The following is a 20,536-nucleotide window of genomic DNA, read 5'->3' on the forward strand; positions in this document are numbered from 1 at the left end:
GGGCAGCTCTCTTGGTCCCCTTGTTTCATCTGACTCATCACTGTTAGGCCACCATCTGAGAAACTGGGGTCTTCCTTCAATATTCTGTGTGATCTGATGCAGCCAGGCTGGTCTTACATCAGCATCCACCTTCAAACACCCAAAGCATCGTCCCCCAATTAGTGTGGGACCCTCTTGGACAAAAGTTGTGGGGGGACAAGTGGAGTCCTAATACAAAGGCACATAGGTAACCCCAGTGATCTGTGTGCAGATTTGAGGTCTACTGATTTTCATGTGTATAAAATTTAGTTTTTTATAACCATTAGGCTGAAGGCCAGTTAACTTGCTACTGTTTTCCGAAAGACAAAGCCATAAGAATTCTCAGATTTGTTGGCTGTCAAAGTCCAAAGGTACTTAGGATTGGAGCGGTCACTAGACCTGCTTCCTGAGCTGCAACGTGCCTGTCACACAGCTGACAGAGAGTATCGGCACACAGGACTCATGTTTACTCTCTGTCCCAAAAAGTTTCCAATAATCTGTACACTTGCAGCAAAATGTGAACAAATATATTTAGATATATTTAAAAGAATTAAAAAAAACATTTCACAAAACATTTGTTGCCATAGGAATTTTTTTCGCAATAAATGCCCACACCAAAATTTAAACATTGTTCAAAGTATGATTCTCTGTACTAATAAGTAATGCAACAAATTATGTAAACAGAGTCAGACACATTTCCCTGTAGGAGTCACTTCCTTCCTGGGACTGAAGCTGTCCCAGTTTTCCAGGGGGCCAATTAAGAAACTGCTATTTCCAGAGCAACAAAAATAAAAGCTTTTATTTGTTCATTTGAATATAAAACAGGCGTTATCACAGATGTACAAAGCTTACTGGTGGTGTAACATACGAGAAGGTTGCCATCCTTCGCACATAAAAATTTCCTTTGACACTGTGACTGGTTGAGTACATTTCTCTAACCAGCCATCACACTCTATGAAATAACGCTGCTAACATTCAACTGATAAAAGGGACCGTTTCCCTTGGGTAAAGTGTCAAGCAGGATTAAATAGAGATAATAAACAAGCACCATGAGGAAGCCGCCCTGTCGGGTCACGTCTGTGTCTCCATGTGCACTGCGCACCCTCCTTTGTGCAAGCTGATGACACGGTTTTGTCTGACTTCAGAAGCACAAGGTCACAAGACAAACATCTGTTCCCTTGTCAGGAACGAGTTATCTACAACACGATTTCTAATACAGAATGATCCTTCTTTATTGCTGACATGGGGGGTTCTTAAGTGTCTACTTTCCTTTTCTGCAAAACAGAACTTCGATCCCATGGGGCCGGCCCCGTGGCGTAGCGGTTAAGTGTGCACGCTCTGCTGCGGGCAGCCCAGGTTCGGACCCCGGGTGCACACTGACGCATTGCTTGTCAGGCCGTGCTGTGACGGCGTCCCACATAAAGTGGAGAAAGATCGGCTACGATGTTAGCTCAGGGCAGGTCTTCCTCAGCAAAAACAGGATTGGCATGGATGTTAGCTCAGGGCTGATCTTCCTCACAAAAAAAACAACAAAAAAAAGAACTTCGATCCCAGCCCCCAACCCTTTGGACCTCACCTCTAACACCAGAGACCACGTCCACAACCGCATGCCTGGCGTGTGGAGCTCATCTGGTGAAGGGGAGCTTGTGTTTGAAGTGACACCTGATTTGTCTGCTTCGACCTCAGCTGGACCTGACAAGTTATCCCGCAACTGTGTTTCCTAACCAGTACCTTATCTGAAACCTTAAACTCCCTTCCCCTTAAACAAGGTGGTGTGTGTAAGAAAATGTCTTTTTTCTGTGTGTGGTGGGTTTTCTCCTTCAGAAGCAGAAGACTGTAGGAATGTGTATCTGAAGCATGCCAAGAAATATTCATACACAGCAATGAAGTCAAACAATATTTTAAAAATCAAATGATTTGTGGAGATGGAAGGATGCACCCCATATACAATTAAAAAAATATACCACTTAAAATTTTTAAAAAACAATTAGCCTTGGATCTCAGAAGTCAAACAAAACTCTCTTTCAGCAAAGGGCTTACTGCTGGCACATACAGCAAAGGCAGATGAAGACATCGCCCATGGTATGCTGAGAAGAGAATCTAAATTCTGACCAGCAACAATCCTACTCATGCATATCTAGCAACGAGAGCCACTGCAGGGTCATACTGGGGCAATCCTAAAGTAAATCGCGCTTGGAGAGCTCGTACCTCTTCTTGGTTGGCACAGACGAGCTCTGGAAATTCAAAGGCGTGTGAGGCACCAGCGAGACTGAAATCAGAAATGTGTCATCCCCAGGTGGCGAGTGAAGGCAGCCGTGAGGCTTCCTCGCTGCGGCCAGTGGCTCTGCTCGGAGTCCTGGGGCAGCTCGCACAGGTTCCCCGTGGGCTCTGCTCACGCTGGCCAGGGAACCCCAGACAGCTGGCAGAGGTGACGTTTCCCTATGTGAGTCTTTTCCCGTAAAGCGGTTCTGGACACTTTGTCCACTCCACACAGTGGCCATCTGAGGGGAATCAACGCAGCCCGGTGCAAATGACCACAGAACATCATTCCTTTTCATACCAAGGACCAAAGAAAGGTGACAGTAACAAAAAGGATAAAAACATTGTGCAACGAATTCTTGCAGCTAAGAGAAGAGTGCTCCTCCCACCTGCCTTCCCTCATGCCTGCTCAGTGTCGTGAGGCGGGCGGGCACCAGCCGCTCGCGGTCGCCCCCACAGCGAAGGAAAAACAGCGCCCAGCAGCCTCAAACCCCTCCGCCATCTCTGAGACGGCAGTCTCGCCTGCTGCTCTCTGGCTCTGGAGGGAACGTTCAGACCAGCCACGGGCGCTCTGCGGCGGCTGTATCAGCAAAGCGGGTGTGAGAGTCTCTCTATCTAGTTCCATGGAGGGGACACCATGCAAGTGACAGGCTCTGCATTTTAAACTTTAAAATCTCCTTGGTTCATTAGTGAATTTATATTTCATATATATATATTTGTTGTGATACTATCCACGCAAGATAATACAACACTTTTTTATATTAGCAAACATTACAAGACTTTAATATTCTTGAATGTTTTTCTCTTTTATACTTCTAAAGAGATCAAAATAAATTAAACGTTTTGTACATAATTACATATGAAGTAGTTAACTTATTTTATCTTTTAGTTTAGTACAAAGATATCTGTAAGATAATTGCCGAAATACACCTTATTTATAATTTCTCCTCATTCTAGGCTTAACTCCAAAGGCCACATGTTAGCCTTTGTTTTCCAGCACATTTCTGACAAAGAAAGCGGCTAAAATCTAATTTGAAGGTGCTGTTTGGAAGGTTTCTCGTACCTCAACAAACGTTCCTAAAAGGATGAGCTCTAGCAATGGCTTAAATTAGTAACAGGTCCATGTCATTAAGATTTCATGACACATTAAAACAGAGAAAACAGTTCTTCGTCACACTACATAAATTGTTTAAAAGAACCCACCTGAAGGGCTGAATATTTTTTTAATTGCTATTTTGGCTTAACAAAATACCACATTTACGAAGAAAGCACTTATTATCCAATAATTAAAAAAAAAAAAGAAAAGAAAGTTTTTGAAATGGGCTTTTCCAACAAACTGCAGGCAATAATCCAAAGTCCCTCTGAGCAAACTTCAGTGGTAAATTCACATTTCATCCCCACGCCAATCAGGACGCCGTGGAAAGTCTCCTCCTCACCAGCGTGCGGCAAAAGGCTCCATTCTGGCGAACGTGGCCCTTGCTTCCGCACACTTCAGTGACACTGAGAAAAACGTTACATCTCTAAAAAGTCCGGGGGAGCTGGAGACAAGACTACATGTTGTAGGCTACATAGATGGGGTCCAGCTGGTCTGCCAAAAACCCGTCCCGTAGGTGCATCCGCTGCTTCTCCCCCCGGGAGTTGATGGGGATGACGCCGATGTCCACCACGACCACCACCCCCACCACCAGGTAGTGCTCCTCCAGGACCACGTTGGTCACCAAGGGGACCAGGTCCAAGGCTTCTTGCTCCGACCCATCAAGCTCCACCACAACCACCAACAAATTTGTCCAGGTGAACACAGCACTGGAAGAGAGAAAACACCATCACCGTACGGCAAGGTTTTTATTTAATTATCACGTCTTCTTTTCAAGAAGGCCCACTGGGTTCTTTCTGGATCTGCCTGAGCGCTAACAGCCTCCTCGCCCTGCTGGTCTCTCTGAGCCCCCTCCTTCCACTCACTGGCGTTCACTCCCTCCCGTCGTCAGACTTGCTACTGCCTGCTCTCATGGTGGCCGCTCCGCGTGCTCCACGATCTCCACAGCGGCCTCGCCCTCAGAGCAGCCCTGCCCTCTGCCCCCAGCTGGTGTAAGGGGCGTGGGGCTGTGGGGCAAGAGCCCCTCCCTGGATCTGCACACTATGCCCCCAGCGTGGACTCGGTATCCTGCCCTTGGTCTTGGGCCAGCATGCAACGTGGTCAGTGGGAAGTCAGCAGAGGCCGGAGAGCAGCTGGGGCATCTGAGCCGGTCCTGGCTTCCTCTGCCACCGCAGGAGCGGGACATCCTGGGAGGACGGAAACATGGAGAAGAGCCGCCAGCCCCACGCCCAGCTGACCTGCGTGCTCCAGCCACAGTGGGGCCAGATCACCCAGCAGTCAACTGCAGATGTGAGGGCATAATAACTGATTACTGTTTAAAGTGCCGAGTTTGGGGTGACTGGGATACAGTAAGAGCTACCTGGTGGGGTAGTTCCTTGGGAACGTCGAAGATTTACTCAGAAGTGTTCTATTTGGGATGGTTCAATGGGAGGGTCACCCAGAGTATTCAGTCTGCCCAGTCTGTGGAAGCTTAATCCTGTGCTTTACACTTTAACCCACATTAACCTCATACAGCAGGGCTTTTAAAAAGTGGTTGTGTAACAAGCTTAACATCCATTACAGCTGGTCTGCTAGGCTGTGGAGGCCAGGAGGGTCCGGGGGGAGGGGCCGCGCGGAGGAGGGACCAGGCTGCAGGGCCCTGCAGTGGGCTGCTGCTATCTGCTTTCTCATGCCAGACACACAGAAGGTTCTGTCTTAGCTGTGAGGCAGGAAATATTTGGGAAAACTCATTGTTTTCTAAAAGTGTGAGAGTATGCCTATCAGTAAAAAAATGCATATTTTGTTCAGTATGGCCAATATATAAGTTGAAAGGGAAATATTGGAAAATGTGTTCAACAGCTCTCTCTTTCTGGATTTTGCTTTGTGATAAGTGTGCATACCTAAGGGAACAATCTTGCTGAGGGCTGTTCCAAAGAAAATGTGCTAGTGCTGAATTTCCATGACTCTTTGTGACACTAAAATATCGCTCTGCATAGCCCAAGTGAGCCCATACTGTGAGTCAGTGATACCACAGATTATACATATATGTATATCTCTGCCATTTTTGGTATAATTTTATTATGGCATTTGAAATTGATGACACGGTCTCAGGAATCAGGTCGGATTTCCATATTTAATTGAGGAGGGGTTTGCCAGGAAGCTATGGGCTGGACGCTGGTCATGTTCCTTCATCAGAGCTTTCTGGGGGGCTGTACCTGGTCACCTCGTGATGAATAAATACAAGGCACTAGGATATGTTGGAGTGTATCAGGAAGTTCTTTGGTTTAAAACTAATTTGGCCTGGGGGCCGGCCCCGTGGCTTCGTGGTTAAGTGCATGCGGTCCGCTACTGGCGGCCCGGGTTCGGATCCCGGCGTGCACTGACGCACGGCTTGTCTGGCCATGCTGAGGTGGCGTCCCACATACAGCAGCTAGCAGAATGTGCAACTATGATGTACAACTATCTACTGGGGCTTTGGGGAGAAAAAGAGAAAAAAAAGGAGGAGGATTGGCAATAGATGTTAGCTCAGAGCCGGTCTTCCTCAGCAAAAAGGAGGATTGGCGTGGATGTTAGCTCAGGGCTGATCTTCCTCAAAAAAAAAACAACTAATTTGGCCTGATCTTGTTTTTCCAAAAGGGCCTGACGTGGCCATTGAGCATGCATTGTACATTTACTTTAAACATTTACAATGTCCCGAAGACAAGAATGCTGCCCTTAAAGATAGGGATGTAGCTTCCCCCATATAGGCATTTCTTTAAGGATAAGGATCTCTTCCTGGAAACTAAGGATTAATTACTGACCTGCCGTGCTCACCTTGTGACCACTGACCTGCTGTGCCAGCTAAGCATCTCATGACTGTTGTAAAAAGGACATTCCTATCATATGTGATGTATGCTCTTTGTTCCAAGATGGTATTCACCTACTCTGCACACCCCACTTCTTTGGTGCCCTTCCTTCCTTAGGGGAAGGATGCCCCCAGGGCTACAGTCCTCAGACCTGGCTCATAATAAACTCACCCCAAATTCTGATTCATAGATTGATTATGGATTATTTGGGTTGACACTCTGAAGGTAACAGATGAGAAGGGAGAGTCGGTTGGCTGGACTCTGCAGCAGTGACACAGTCATACTGCATGACACGGGGTCACATCCTTCTTTCTCAGTATGACGTAACTGGGGGGACCCAAGGGCAGGAAGGCAAGCAGGAGGAAAGTGGACAGCAGGGCGGCTTGTGCTGGGCAGTTTCCAATGGACTGAAGCCATCAGAACAAGACCACCGCTCTTTCTTCGTTCTGGTGCCGCCTGTGGACAGAGGTAGGATGAGGCCAGATGCCCACGGGGCAAGGCCACACCGCAGTGTGGTGGACAACAATGATGCTTAGAACAAAAACTAGAATCGTGGCCTGCAAACCCACGAGGGGCTCAGGGAGTCCCTGCCGCAGACTTTTAAGGTGGAAACAACCTTTTTGAAACTAGATAGAAAATACTTGAGGGAGGCAACACAAGCCAATGAAATTATTTCCTTAGAAATACAAAAATGGAAGGCTAAATTGACATTTACAGCTCTTCAGATGGAAACTGAGGCAGGCGCTGGGCCTGCTATCTTTCTGGGCGCCTGTCCCCTTGGTGCACTCGAGTGGAGAGCAGCTTTGGCAATTTGCGGACTTTGTTTCAAAGCGAGCAGGGCCGTAGCCAGTCTGAACCACGGGACCAGGCATGGACTGTACACATTCCCTACTCCATCTCTTATCTCTTCTGTTCTGCCAAGTCCTCCGTGTTGGGTTCAGTAAGTGGCAACACATTGCAGCCTGCGTCAGCTAATAAGAGGCAGTGAACAATCTCAGACCCATCCACCCCCAGGAGAGACTGCCACAAAGATTTCGGAACGTGTCTCCCTCAGGGTTCCTGACCTGAGCTTCGACGCCACGTACTGGTGCTGAGTGACCTGAGAACATGGTCGGTGTGGCAGCACCCAGGCCAGCTGCCTCTCAAGGGGCACACCGAGCGTGTCACAGCCAATCGAACAGCCGGGAGGGCAGACCCCAGGTCCCCAAGGCCCCTGGCCCTCGGAGGGCACCTGGGATGGGAGACTTGTCACCATCAGGTTTTGTTTAATTGGGGCAAGTCTGCCTCCTCCTCTCATCATCTAAGGCCACCTCACACGGCACGTGGACTTGCACAGTTTCCGAGCTGCTGTCACGAGTGCTCCCCTGTGCCTGTGTGTGTGCAGTCAGTTTCTTCCCTACATCATGCTTTCGTAAACTAAAAACCACATGAACAGCGACAGCCTGGCCTCCCGGAAGACACTATCCAGTCGTTAGCACGTCCTTCTCAGGAAGTGCCTGAGACACCGAGTCCACCCAGGAGCACCCCTTCAACGCTCAGTCATTCCCCTAGAGGGAAGGTTACAGTCCAAGGCTGAGACGCCTCCACGGGACCCCACGGGCTCCCATGGCCGCACAAACCCCGTCCTGCTTGTGTGGGAGCGCCGGCCATCACTCACCACTCGGTAACGCTTTTGTGGGCTCTGATCACCGAGGTCTCGATGTCTATGGGGTGATACCGCATCCCTCGCAGCTCCATGGCTTCATCCAGGGCCCCCACCACATACAGGGCATCGTGGCGCTCTGCTCAGGGCAGGAAAACACTTGTGAGTTTCACCGCCATGCTGCTCAAGCCACTTCAAGAAGAGAAGATTAAAACTACCCAGAGTGAGAAAGAGATGCAAAGAAAGGGATCAGTATTTCCCTCCCTTGGGGAAGCTCTGCAGCCTGAGGCTCTCAAGGAAAATGCCGCGGGCCAGGGTGCTGTGTCCCTGGAGAGCTGGCGCATCTGCAACCTCCCTGCAGCCTCGAGGCCATGGGAGGGACGGCGTCTCCTGGATCAGCGTCCATGCCCGTCAGACATGATCCCGTGGTCCTCAGTGCGTCTGAGCACTGCCTGGGGCCTGGGGTGGCAGATGCGCCTGAGTCCTCAGGAGCTCTCCCAAAGTCACACATTAGGACACTGCACAGCCAAAATTAAATCCAATTCCCTCTGATTCCATCATATGAGGTCTTAACTCGGTTATTATTCCATGTCTTAGCAGGAAAAGAAAGCGTAGTTTCTGATAACGTTTGTGAACAAAGCTTTCCTTACTTAGCTCATATAACCGTTAAATTTATTCTTATCATTCTTGCAAACCTTGCAGACAACATGCAGTCAGTCCATCTTTCCTTAAAAATCAGGAGACACATCCTTAATCTTTAGGGTAGCAAGTATATCATCAGGGTGAATTTGAAAGAAGTGATCGACATACAAAATACCAGAAAATAAATCTTTTCCAATGTAAGTCAGATGAGGTGGAGAAATTGACTTGTCGGCTTCTGGTGATGACGGCAGCAGGGACCCCCTGCCGTCCCAGCCCTGGGATCCCCCAGGACCACCCCTTCCCATCTCCTGGGGAAGGCTGGAAAATCACCCTCACATCTCTAACTCAGTTCTTCATGGGAACCCCAGAGAGCACCCTCAAATGAAACAGTCTATGATTGTCCCAGATTGCAAATGTGACGCCAAAATATTTTTGTACTTTTTCCCTAAATTTATGCTGGTTCGGCCCGGTTAGCACAGCTCCGGCCAGGCAGGTATGTCAGGAAGCCTCCCTGAGGTCTCCTGGGTTTGCACCTGGCAGGATCCACCAAGAAATCTTGCTCCCACCCTCTGAAACACCGAGCCCTGCTTCTATCGTTAGTGGAACCAAGGAGCTGAGAAAAGATTCAGGCATCAGCAAACACTTGAAGAGCAAGTAGGCTCTTACATTTTCATTCTGGGTAACGTCCCCGCCTGACGCCAGCCCCAGAGAGAGCAGCAGCCTCCACCCTCACTTCTTCCCTTGGGCGCAGAGTCCCCAGACCCGCTGACCGCCCACGGCCAGAGTGCCTCGCTGCCACCCCTTCCTGACGGGCCAGACCTGTCCTGGCAGAGGAGAGTGTGTGCGCCTGCAGCCGCTGCCCAGTTTCCGCTGCAGGCAGGTCTGTGTGGGACTGCACAGCTTCAGAGTTGGCAAGGAGGCATCAGAAAGCTGGGGCCATGGGCTCTCTGTCATGGGACATGGAGGCCTGGGTCCAGCCCTGGGTCTGAATCTGTTCTTGGCTTGTATGAGAACACAGGGAATGTGACGCACAGCTCAGCTAGGGGACACACTCTCATTGACCCTCCTCTCTTTCACACCTGGCTATTTTCAGGCTGGTTTGCAGCGAGCATTCATGCGTGCTCTCCTGGCTTGGGATCCCAAACCCCAGACAGCTGCTCAGCGTCCAGGGGCCCTGGCCCTTCCGCCCGCCCATCTGACTCTCACCTCCATTGGCGTCCGTGAGCTCGGTTCTCCGCAGGAACCCCAGGTAGCCTGTGCGGGCCCAGACTGTCTGGGTGTCTCCAAAACTTAGTCTTGAGTTAAAGTGATCTGACTGGAGGGATTCATCTCCATAAATAGTGAAATAACCACTGGCATTGTGGGCACTGTGAACCCAGATCTGTTAAGGAAGCAAAATACAACTGGATAAGTTAACCTGAGGCTATCTCCAGGGAACAAACTACCGTTACATTCCAGTACACTATATTCAGTGATATTGAAAGTGTCCTTGGACTGTAACAACAAGACGATGCTGATCTCATTCAGGTTTCTGGGGAGACACAGATGCCACAAAGTTCACTGAAATAAAGTCTCTACAGCAAGCCTGTGGCTAAGCAAACAATGGAGCCATCCACCCGTCGAGAATTCTGCTACAGCAGACTAACTGGGTTTTAAAAATAAGCATATCGAATGAACAAAGTTGTACTAGTTTCCTTGCACTTATTCAAACGTAATGGTTGTTTCTAAAAAGCAATCTGGAAAAATGTTGAAAAGCTTTAGGATTTATTTTTCCCTTTCACATGGTTTGCACACTTTTGGAAATATACTGCAATGAAACAACACAAAACAAAACTACCTCTAAGAGGGAAGCACATAACGGCACATAACATCAACAAATGGGAAACAGAAGGCCCGAGTGTGCTCGTTGCAGACACAATGAACAAAGTGCAAAGGGCCACCTTCGGACCAAAAGGAGGATCTGTCACTCCCTGACTCGCGTGCTACCCTTACTGACGCTGTTACGAGCTGCATCTTCTCTCCCGTTCTCTGAGGAAGGCCCTCCCAGCAACGAAGGCAGGCACGCGGGAAACAAGGACACTCAGTCCACCTACACTGTTTTCTCTTTTCTAAATTCTTTGAAGAAAACCTATCACACTTCCTAAAGGAAACTCTATTTTGTAATCCTGAACTTTCAGGGACTTATTTAAGCAATAAGGCTTATCTCAAGTTATTTCCCAGCTAGTCAGTCGTGACTTCTCCAGTTTATACGGAATATGACATGGGGTCCTGTTTACTGGTGTCGAGAACAGGAGCGGTGTAGCAGGAAAGTAAACTTGGTCTCAGAGGCCACCCCGTATTCACCTCACCCACGTGGACACCCCACAACTCACCTCACCCATGTGGACACACTACAACTTACCTTACCCACGTGGACACTCCACAACTCACCTCACCCACGTGGACACCCCACAACTCACCTCACCCACGTGGACACCTCATACTCACCTCACCCAGGTGTGAGTCTCCCAGCGGTCCTTTTGTTTCTGGATTGGCGATTATGATCCGAACCCCTGGAAGTATCTATGTGGGAAAGGAGAACATTCTCGTCAGTAGACAGACAGGTAGACACTACACAGCAATCAACCTCAATGTGGCCTTCATGCCGTGTGCCTGATTTCCTTTCTAAAATCATTTAGGAAGTGGTACGGCTTTAACTCAAAGTTACATAGCAAGGCCCCACGTAATTACAGCATAACAATCGCATTTCATTGTAGTGATTACTACAGTGACAGGGCCCGTGTTAAAATGATCTTAAAATTAATAATTTGAACAAAAACGTGATAAATGATACAATTTAACACAGCCTGATGCTCGCAAAATAGGAATTTTCAGTTATTTCAATTAACTTTTTTCAATTATATTTAATATTATGCCTCACATCACGGCATGTTAGCGTGAATGAAGGGTGATGCTTGTAGTAGGCACTGAGTTAAGGAAGTCAGGGATGAAGTTTTTGGAGATGAATGTGGACTCAAAAATAAGGCAGGTATGGCAAAATGATTGAGGGGGAAGCTGCTTTAGTGGGGCCAGAAGTGAGAGCCATGTGTCGCTGCTGGAGCAGCCTAGTGTGTTATGGCTAGAACCCCTGGCGAACATCTTTTATTATAATGTCGATATTTAGCATCTCCTTCTTAATGGAAGTTTAGCTTAGAAATATTCCGAATTCCACTGAAACCATGTAAGTAAGGAAGCAAAAGCTGATTCTGGAAATCTAGAATGCAGTCTGTCTCGGTTCAGCTAAGTTCACATTGTATGGCTGAGATGTGGGCACAACTCTCGGAAAAGCCATCCTGTCCCTTGCATCTGAAGTGTGCCATGCAGCTCTGGTCTCTGTGTCTGACTCATGGTCCCCTCGACTGAGTCTGGGCGGGCAGGTAGGGACTGCTTCCTACCATTAGAACCAACTCAGTACGAAGAATTCTAATTGGCGGTTGTGTAGACACTGATTATAAAAGGTCGAAGCAACATAAGATGCTTTCAGAATTATGTCAAGTGGAGAAGAGATCTGATAATTGGGGCCAAAAAAGAAAAAAAAAAAAAAGTCTTCATTTAGGTTTAAATACATTTCTTTCTCTTTAGTTCTATAAAAAACATAACCACTGTGGCAGGAACTACTAGTTGTCCCCTGATAACCATTCTTTGTCTGTTTCCATAGTAAATGATACCCTGATTTTTGGCTAGGTCTGTAGATATTCAGACCAATATGATATTCCCAACCTTCCTTTCAGCTAGGCATGGCTATATGACTAAACTCTGGCCAATGGTATTAAGTGTGAGTAAGGCAGCTTAGGAACCTTCCTTAAGGTCTGCACCTTTTGTTTCCTTCATTTTCAGTTTCTCTCCCTGCTGGCTGGAATTGGAAATGATGGTTGGGGCTGGAGCAGCCACTTTATACCCTGGTATTTTCATGGTTTCTTTTACGTGAGAAAAAAAACAACTAACTTGTTTAAAACACTGTCATTTTGAGTTTCTGTGCTCTTGGCCAAACCTAGTCCTGATACATTACATTCAAGAAAAACTTTTGGAAAAAATATCCTACAAAATACATTTCTTAAAATTTCAAAGCCCATACAATGAGACTCATACTTGCACAGAAATGCATATTCTTCCTTTAATACTTACTTTTCCTGACTCCATCAGAGGCAAGCTATGAGGAGATCCTCTTTCTACTAAACGGACTCTACAAAGAGAAACAGAAGGTACCGCTGAGTGTGTCTCCAAACCGCCCCCTCCACCACTTTCAGCACCTAGTCAATGCCCCTCAGGCAGACAGGGAACGTCAATTCTGAGAGTGAGCATCATCCAACGCAAAGATAACTTAGACGTCAAAGAAAAAGTGGGCAATAGCAGAGCACAACCGTGCTCTGGCAGGGGACGTGGCGAGAGCTACCACGCAGGCCATGGGGAACAGAGATGGAGGCCCACTTACCAAACCTGCAAAGTCATTGGGAAAATGATTCTGCATCTAAAGTAACCAGGGTCCCACTAAGCACTTGCAGAAAAAGAGAGGAATGAGGATTAAACCGCATCCCTGAAAGGGCTGCCAACCCTGGGACAGCGACACGCGGTCCCGAAGAGCTCGCAGCTCCGCCCGTCTGCAGGCCTCGGGCAGGGCCCCGGTGTGCAGCAGCAGAGCCTCCCTTATAAACCAGGTGCCTCTGAGCCGAGCAAGGGCAGCACCGGCCGGTTCAGACAGCAAAACCTGCCTTCAGAAGAGAAACTCTTTCCAATTTAAGAAGTATTTAATAGTAATCTAATCTCAAGACCCGCGGAGGACGTTTGTGCCGGTCACAACAAGAGCTGACCAAGTCTTTTCCGGCTGCATTATTTCTAATATTTGATGGCCTCCATAACTGGTTTAACATTTCTGCCATGTTACTACAAGACTATGATGCTGTTCATTCATCTGAAAGGCAGTTTTATTTAAAGAAAATGCAGTGAAGGAGAAAGTGCTCAAACGCTGGAAGCTACAGAAGGAGAACGGCCTTCAGCGGGCGGTCGGGCTCCGGGCCATGGGGTTGTGAGCCTCTCCATCCCCCTCTGACTGAGGCTGCTGAGGAGAGGGAGGGGCTCCACAGGAAGAATCCGGGTCACAGCTGGGAGGCTGCAGGGTGTGGACGGTAGTGCTAGCCTGAGGCAGACAGCAGTGCTGAGAAGGGGCGCTGGCGGGCTCAGGGCAGCAGGTCTGACCGAGGGCTCTCTGCAACGCGAGGAGCACTCAGGCACTGAAAAGCTCTCTCTCAGGCAGAGGGTGCCCTGCCTCCTGTCTGGCCTTTGGTGTGTGTCTCCTGCTGCAGCAGACAGAAGCAGCCCGCCACGGGGTGAATCCTTAGGGGCCGGGGCAGAAACAGCGGGACCGACATCTTCAGCAGGAGAATGTCGGGAAATCTTGGAGAGGGAGGGAGGGAGGGCACCGAGTTTCTGCAGCAGGAACTTGATGAGGGAGAACTTCCCGCAGCAACTGTGGGTCAGATAATAACCACTAAGATCTCTGGTGTTTGTCTTAAGGAAGGCCTTGATGCTGACAGCAGGAGATGAGGGTTATCAAGGAAAAACAACCCAGATCTTAACACTACTTCGACTGCTCCCGAATATGCCAACAGGCTTAACGATGTTAACCTTCAAAAATAAATTCCAGGCTGCATTAATACAGAATTAAAGGAGACTAAAACTCTCCATTATGCTAATTTAGAGTGGGTTACTATTAACAACTACCATTAGAACACGACTCAGAACCTATGCCCGTAGCAGCAAACATTCGCAAAGCCTGCACTGTCAGAGAACGCAGTGCTCGCAGGAAATATCAACGCTGCTAATGACACTACGAGAGCCTGCTGGCTCAGGGGCCCGGACCGTGACACTGGTCTGAAACAAGGCTGATCTGAGCACTCAGGTGAGGTGAGCAAGCCTGTGTCCAATGGCTGGCGAGCCAACTGTGGATTCTGGATATTGGCAATTTGCTACAGATGGAGAAAGCAATAGGGAATGGACGCCAAACTGGCTGGGAAAATCATGAGGGGCAGTGGTGAGGAAGGAGGGAAAGAATGAGGGGCAGGGGTGAGGAAGGAGGGAAAGAATGAGGGGCAGTGGTGAGGAAGGAGGGAAAGAATGAGGGGCAGGGGTGAGGAGGGAGGGAAAGAATGAGGGGCAGGGGTGAGGAAGGAGGGAAAGAATGAGGGGTAGGGGTGAGGAAGGAGGGAAAGAATGAGGGGCAGGGGTGAGGAAGGAGGGAAAGAATGAGGGGCAGGGGTGAGGAAGGAGGGAAAGAATGAGGGGCAGGGGTGAGGAAGGAGGGAAAGAATGAGGGGCAGGGGTGAGGAAGGAGGGAAAGAATGAGGGGCAGGGGTGAGGAAGGAGGGAAAGAATGAGGGGCAGGGGTGAGGAAGGAGGGAAAGAATGAGGGGCAGGGGTGAGGAAGGAGGGAAAGAATGAGGGGCAGTGGTGAGGAAGGAGGGAAAGAATGAAAGAGAAGGGGCCAGCGTGATGGGCTGGCTCAGCATGGGCCCCCGCTGCATGGCCTGGCCCCCATGATGAGCGGCCACTGCTATCTGGGGGGTAGGCAGCTGGCCAGTGACCAGGCTGGGTACCCTACAAAGGCCAGACGATCAGGCCAGGGAGGAAAACTCTTAGCCACAAAAGGAGGGTGGTTCTGGACAAGCTTTCTCTCTGCCGGCGTCCACTCAGAGCCATCACTATTTCAGGATGTCAGAAACCCCAGCCAAGCATTTTGGAGACGCCAGGCAGCTCTGACCGCGGCCTTAGGACTGAGTGACTTCAGAGAGGGCACCCTGGTGTAACCAACGGGACAAGGAAATGAGGGGCAAATGTCCCTGGACTCTGCGGTCCTGGAACGACCTCAGCCTTTTCCTCTCCCGGCTGTGGGTTTCTGCCTTGGCCTGTGCCGGCCGACACGGGGATGAGAAAAAGCCACCACTCTGCTTCAGGAAGCGGGGCTCCAGGCCACGCGCACACTGCCGGGCCCATCTCTCTGACCAGCAGCTCCTCTGCCCTCCTTCTGCCTTCAGAATTTACTTATCTTCTCTCCTGTCCTTCCATGCATGACCCTCAGTCTCTGAGGAAGGAACACGGGCTCTCAGCTGGGGATCTCATCTCACCTGAAATGTGGAAAACAAGGAGGATCTACCACTAAGAATTTCTTCTTGGTCTCCAGCCCCGCCATCGAGTGGCAGCGAGGGGACCCGGGCCAAGGGTCTCAAACCCTGCTGCTGCTTTATCAACTAAGTTTATGTCATATCATTTGTTGTCATTTCAGCAATCTTGACAGTATCTGCACCAGAGTACATTCCATCTCCACTTTCTTTGCTCATCCTTAGGAAGCAACTGTTCATCTGTTAAAGTTTTATCATGAGATTGCAACAATTCAGTTACATCTTCAGGCTCCACTTCTACTTCTAGTTCTCTTGCTGTTTCCACCACATCTGCAGTTACTTCCTCCACTGAAGTCTTGAACCCCTCAAAGTCATCCACGAGAGTTGGAATCAACTCCTAAACTCCTGTTAATGTTGATATTTTGACCTCTTCTCATGAATCACAAATGTTCTTAGTGGCATCTAAAATGGTGAATTCTTTCCAGAAGGTTTTCAATTTACTTTGCCCAGATCCATCAGAGGAATCACTATGTATGGCAGCTATGGCCTTACAAAATCTATTTCTTAAATAATAAAACTTGAAAGTTGAAAGGACTCCTTCATTCATGGGGTGCAGAATGGATGTTGTGTCAGCAGGTATGAAAACATTCATCTCGTACATCTCCATCAGAGGTCTTGGGCGATCGGGCACATTGTTAATGAGCAGTAATATTTTGAAAAGAATCTTTTGTTCTGAGTAGTAGATCTTAACAGTGGGCTTAAAATATTCAGTAAACCATGTTCCTAAACAGATGTGCTGTCATCCAGGCTTTGTTGTTCCATTTATAGAGCACAGGCAGAGTAGATTTAGTATAATTCTTAAGAGCCCTGGGATTTTCAGAATGGTTAACGAGCATTGGCTTCCACTGACAGTCACCAGCTGCATTAGCCCCTAACAAGCGAGTCAGCCTGTCCTTTGAAGCTTGGAAGCCAGGCGCTGACTTCTCCTCTCTAGTGATGCAAGTCCCAGATGGCTCTTCTTCCAATAGAAGGCTGTTACATCTACATTGACAATCTGTTGTTTAGTGTAGCCACCTTCATTAATTGTCTTAGCTAGATCTTCTGGATAACTTGCTGTAGCTTCTACACCAGCACTTGCTGCTTCACCTTTTACTTTTATGTTATGGAGATGGCTTCTTAAACCTCATGAACCACCCTCTGCTAGCTTCAAACTTTTCTTCTGCAGCTTCCTCACCTCCCTCAGCTTTCATAGAATTGAAGACAGTTGGGGCTTTGCTCTGGATTAGGCTTTGGTTTAAGGGAATGTTGTTGCTGGTTTGATCTTCTATCCAGGCCACTAAAACCTTCTCCGTATCAGCCACAAGGCTCTTCACTGTCTTATCATTCGTGTGTTCACTGGGGTAGCACTTTTAATGTCCTTCAAGAACTTTTCATTTGCATTCACAACTTGGCTAACTGTTTGGCACAAGAGGCCTAGCTTTTGGCCTATCTCGTCTTTCGACATGCTTTCCTCACCAAGCTTAATCATTTCTAAGCTTTTGATTTAAAGTGAGAGATGTGCGACTCTTCCTTTCACTTGAACACTTAGAAGCCATTTTAGGGTTATTAATTGGCCTAATTTCAATATTGTTGTGTGTCAGGGAATGGGGAGGCCGAGGAGAGGGAGAGAGAGAGGGGAACGGCTGGTCAGTGGAGCAGTCAGAACACACACAACATTTATCGATTAAGTTCTCCATCTTATATGGGCACCGTTTGTGGCACCCCAAAATGATTACAGTAGTAATATCAAAGATCACTGATCACAGATCACCAAAACAAGTATAATAATAATGAAAAAATTTGAAATATTGTGAGAATTACTAAAACGTGATACAGAGACATGAAGTGAGCAAATGCTGTTGAAAAAATGGCGCCAATAGACTTGCCCGATGCAGGGTTGCCACAAACCTTCAATTTGTAAGAAACACTGCAAAGTATCTGCAAAGCACAATAAAGCGAAGCACCATAAAACTAGGTATGCCTGTAGACTTTATTATTAGAACAGTTTTAGATTCACAGAAAATCTGAGCAGACAGTATAGATTTCTCATGTCCTTGGCAATAACCACTATCTTACAGCACACAAACACCTTACATTAGTATGATACGCTTGTTACAGTTAATGAGCCAAAACAGATTCATTATTGTTAACTCCAGTCCATACGTCAGTCATATTTCTGCAGTTTTTGCCTAATGACCTTCTTCTGCATCCCACATGACATCTGGTGGTCAGGTCTCCTCAGCTCCTCTGGGCTGTGGCCAGGTTCTCACTTCCCCTGTTTGTGATGACCTTGAGAGTTTCAAGGAGATCAGGTGAGGTGTTTTGTAGGATGCCCCTCAGTTGGGATTTGTCTGATGTTTTCTGATGGTTAGACTGGGTTTATGGGTTTTGGAGGAAGACCACAGAGGTGAAGCCTCTCTTGTCACATCTTGTCGAGGGTCCATGCTCTCCACGTGACTCATCACTGCTAACTTTGATCTCCTGGGGAAGACCTCTATCTGTCAGGTGTCTCAGTGTCACTCTTGCCCCTTCCCACACAGTCCTCTCGGGAAGGATGTCGCTGTGCACACCCATGTGGGTCTCCTGGAGGGCCAAGTGTCCTGCCACTGGGTGGCCAAGCTCACATCCCAGGCACGTGGACTTGTGACAAGGAGATGCTAGTCCAGTGCAGGCTGGCCTCCTAACACAGGAGGTGGAAGAACCACAGGACTGCGAGCTGGCAATGTCCTCCCAGGTGGGCTGAATGCAAACAGAGTAGATCAATCTGTGGGGAATTCTGCACAGACTCAGTAGAGAGGAGCTGGAGTGACAGGGGGAGTTCCTGAGGCTCTCCTGGATTTCGCTTCTAGTCTCTCCTGACAGTAGGCTCGCTTCTACCCTCAGGTTCCATCAGACACCTCTCTCCCTTTCTGCATCAATCCGTGTCTGCCAAAATAGTTCTAATTGGTTTCTGTTACTTCCCACCATAAGGTCTTCACTAACGTAGACCTCTTTTCCCTTTTGAGTAACAACAGAAAGACCTGAAAAATAATTTCTAGACTTGATACATTTATAAACACTGTTCTTTTAAATAAATTCCTATTCAAAAATAATTTCAAAATCATAGAAAACTTACAAAAAAGAAAATAGTACAAAGAACACTTGTAATATCCCTTACCCAGATTCACCTGATGTTGGTGTCTCATTCCATTTGCTTTGTCATTTGTGCTCTCTCTGTCTGTCTCACACACACAATTTTTTCTGAACCATTTGAGGCTAAGCTGAACACATCACGACCCTTTACTCCCAAGGATTTCAGTGTGCGTTTCCTAAAAGGAGGGATATTCTCTTACATAACCACAAAGCAGTTAACTTCAGGAACCTAACATTAATCTGATACTTTAGTCTACAGTCTATATTCCAGTTTTGCCCATTAGCCCAATAGTGGCCTTCACAGCATTCCCTCCTGAAGTACAGGACCCAGCTGAGCATCAGGTTTGCATCTGGTTGTCATGTCTCTTTCACTTCCATTAATGAGGAACATTTCCAAAGCGTTTTTTGTCTTCATGACACTGACATATTTGAAGAATACAGCCCCTGCCTTTTAAAAATACCATTGAAAATCCTTTAACACAAAGTGGATCAAAGACATAAATGTAAGAACTAAAACTATAAAAATGTTAGGAGAAAACATAGGGAAAAGCTTCGTTAACATTGGATTTGGTAAAAATTTCTCAGATATGACACCAAAAGCACAGGCAGCAAAAGCAAAAAATGGCTATATCATACTATATCAAAATTAAAAACTTTTGAGCCTCAGAGGACAAAGTCAACAGAGTGAAAAGGCAATCCACAAATGGGAGAAAATATCTGCAAGTTGTATATGTGATAAGGGATTAATATCCAAATATATAGAGAACTCCTACAACTCAGCAACAAACAACTTGATTAAAAAATGGGCAAAGGGCTTGAATAGACATTTCTCCAAAGAAGACATAAAAATGACCAAGAAGCACATGAAAAGATGCTCAATATCACTAATCATCAGGGATATGCAAATCAAAACTACAATGAAATACCACCTCACACTCATGGGGATGGCTACTATCAAAATAACAGAAAACTACAACTGTTGGAGAGGATGTGGAGAATTTGGATCCCTTGTGCACTGTTGGTGGGAATGTAAAATAGTGCAGCTGCTGTGGAAAACAGTATGGATGTTCCTCAAAAAATTAAAAATAGAATTATCATATGACCCAGCAATCCCACTTCTGGGGATATACCCAAAAGAATTGAAAGCAGAGTCTAGAAGAGATATTTAGAGACCCGTGTTCACATCAGCATTATTTACAACAGCCAAAAGGTGGAAACAACCCAAGTGTTCATCAGTGGATGAATGGAAAAACAAAATGTGGTATAGGTATAAAATGAAACATTATTTAGCCTTAAAAAAGAAGGAAATCCTGACACATGTTAAGACATGGATGGACCTTAAGAAGATTATGCTCTGCAAGATAAGCTAGTTACAAAAGGACAAATACTATATGTTTCCAATCATGAAACACTTAGATAGTCAGATTTATAGACACAGAAAGTAGAGTGGTCGTTCCCAGGGCCTGGGGGAGGAGGATGGCGAGTTAGTGTTTAACGGGGATAGAACTTCAGTTTAGGAAGATGAGAAAGTTCTGGAGATGACGGTGGTGATGGTTGCACAACAATGTGAACGTACTTAATGCCATTGAACTGTATACTGAAAATGGTTAAAATGGTAAATTCTATGAATGTGTATTTTACCACAATTAAAAATTTTTTAAATCATTTAGACATCCTTTTGGGGTTCTCTGATATTTCCTCATGACTAGGACTAGGTTCTCAGTGGGACTGCTAA

General features: G+C 47.2%; 1 protein-coding gene across 6 annotated transcripts in view; it reads right to left on the reverse strand.

The window, feature by feature from the left end:
* Window positions 1-3,486: 3,486 nt before the first annotated feature.
* The window catches only part of DIP2C (disco interacting protein 2 homolog C), a 443,076-nt gene continuing 426,026 nt past the window's right edge, over window positions 3,487-20,536 (reverse strand). For 4 of the 6 annotated variants that reach the window (XM_058532329.1, XM_058532328.1, XM_058532326.1 and 1 more), the window contains 5 exons: window positions 12,644-12,701; window positions 10,967-11,041; window positions 9,686-9,860; window positions 7,853-7,976; window positions 3,487-4,080 (listed from right to left, as the gene is read on the reverse strand). In XM_058532329.1, the coding sequence (XP_058388312.1) occupies window positions 3,828-4,080; window positions 7,853-7,976; window positions 9,686-9,860; window positions 10,967-11,041; window positions 12,644-12,701 (685 nt within the window). In that variant the 3' untranslated portion in view covers window positions 3,487-3,827. Of the gene's footprint in view, window positions 4,081-7,852; window positions 7,977-9,685; window positions 9,861-10,966; window positions 11,042-12,643; window positions 12,702-18,637; window positions 18,690-18,826; window positions 18,978-20,536 lie in introns of those variants that run through there. The other 2 variants (XM_058532330.1, XM_058532331.1) reach the window with 2 other exon arrangements.

This window comes from Diceros bicornis, chromosome 36, assembly GCF_020826845.1.
Source record: "Diceros bicornis minor isolate mBicDic1 chromosome 36, mDicBic1.mat.cur, whole genome shotgun sequence".
Taxonomy (NCBI): domain Eukaryota; kingdom Metazoa; phylum Chordata; class Mammalia; order Perissodactyla; family Rhinocerotidae; genus Diceros; species Diceros bicornis.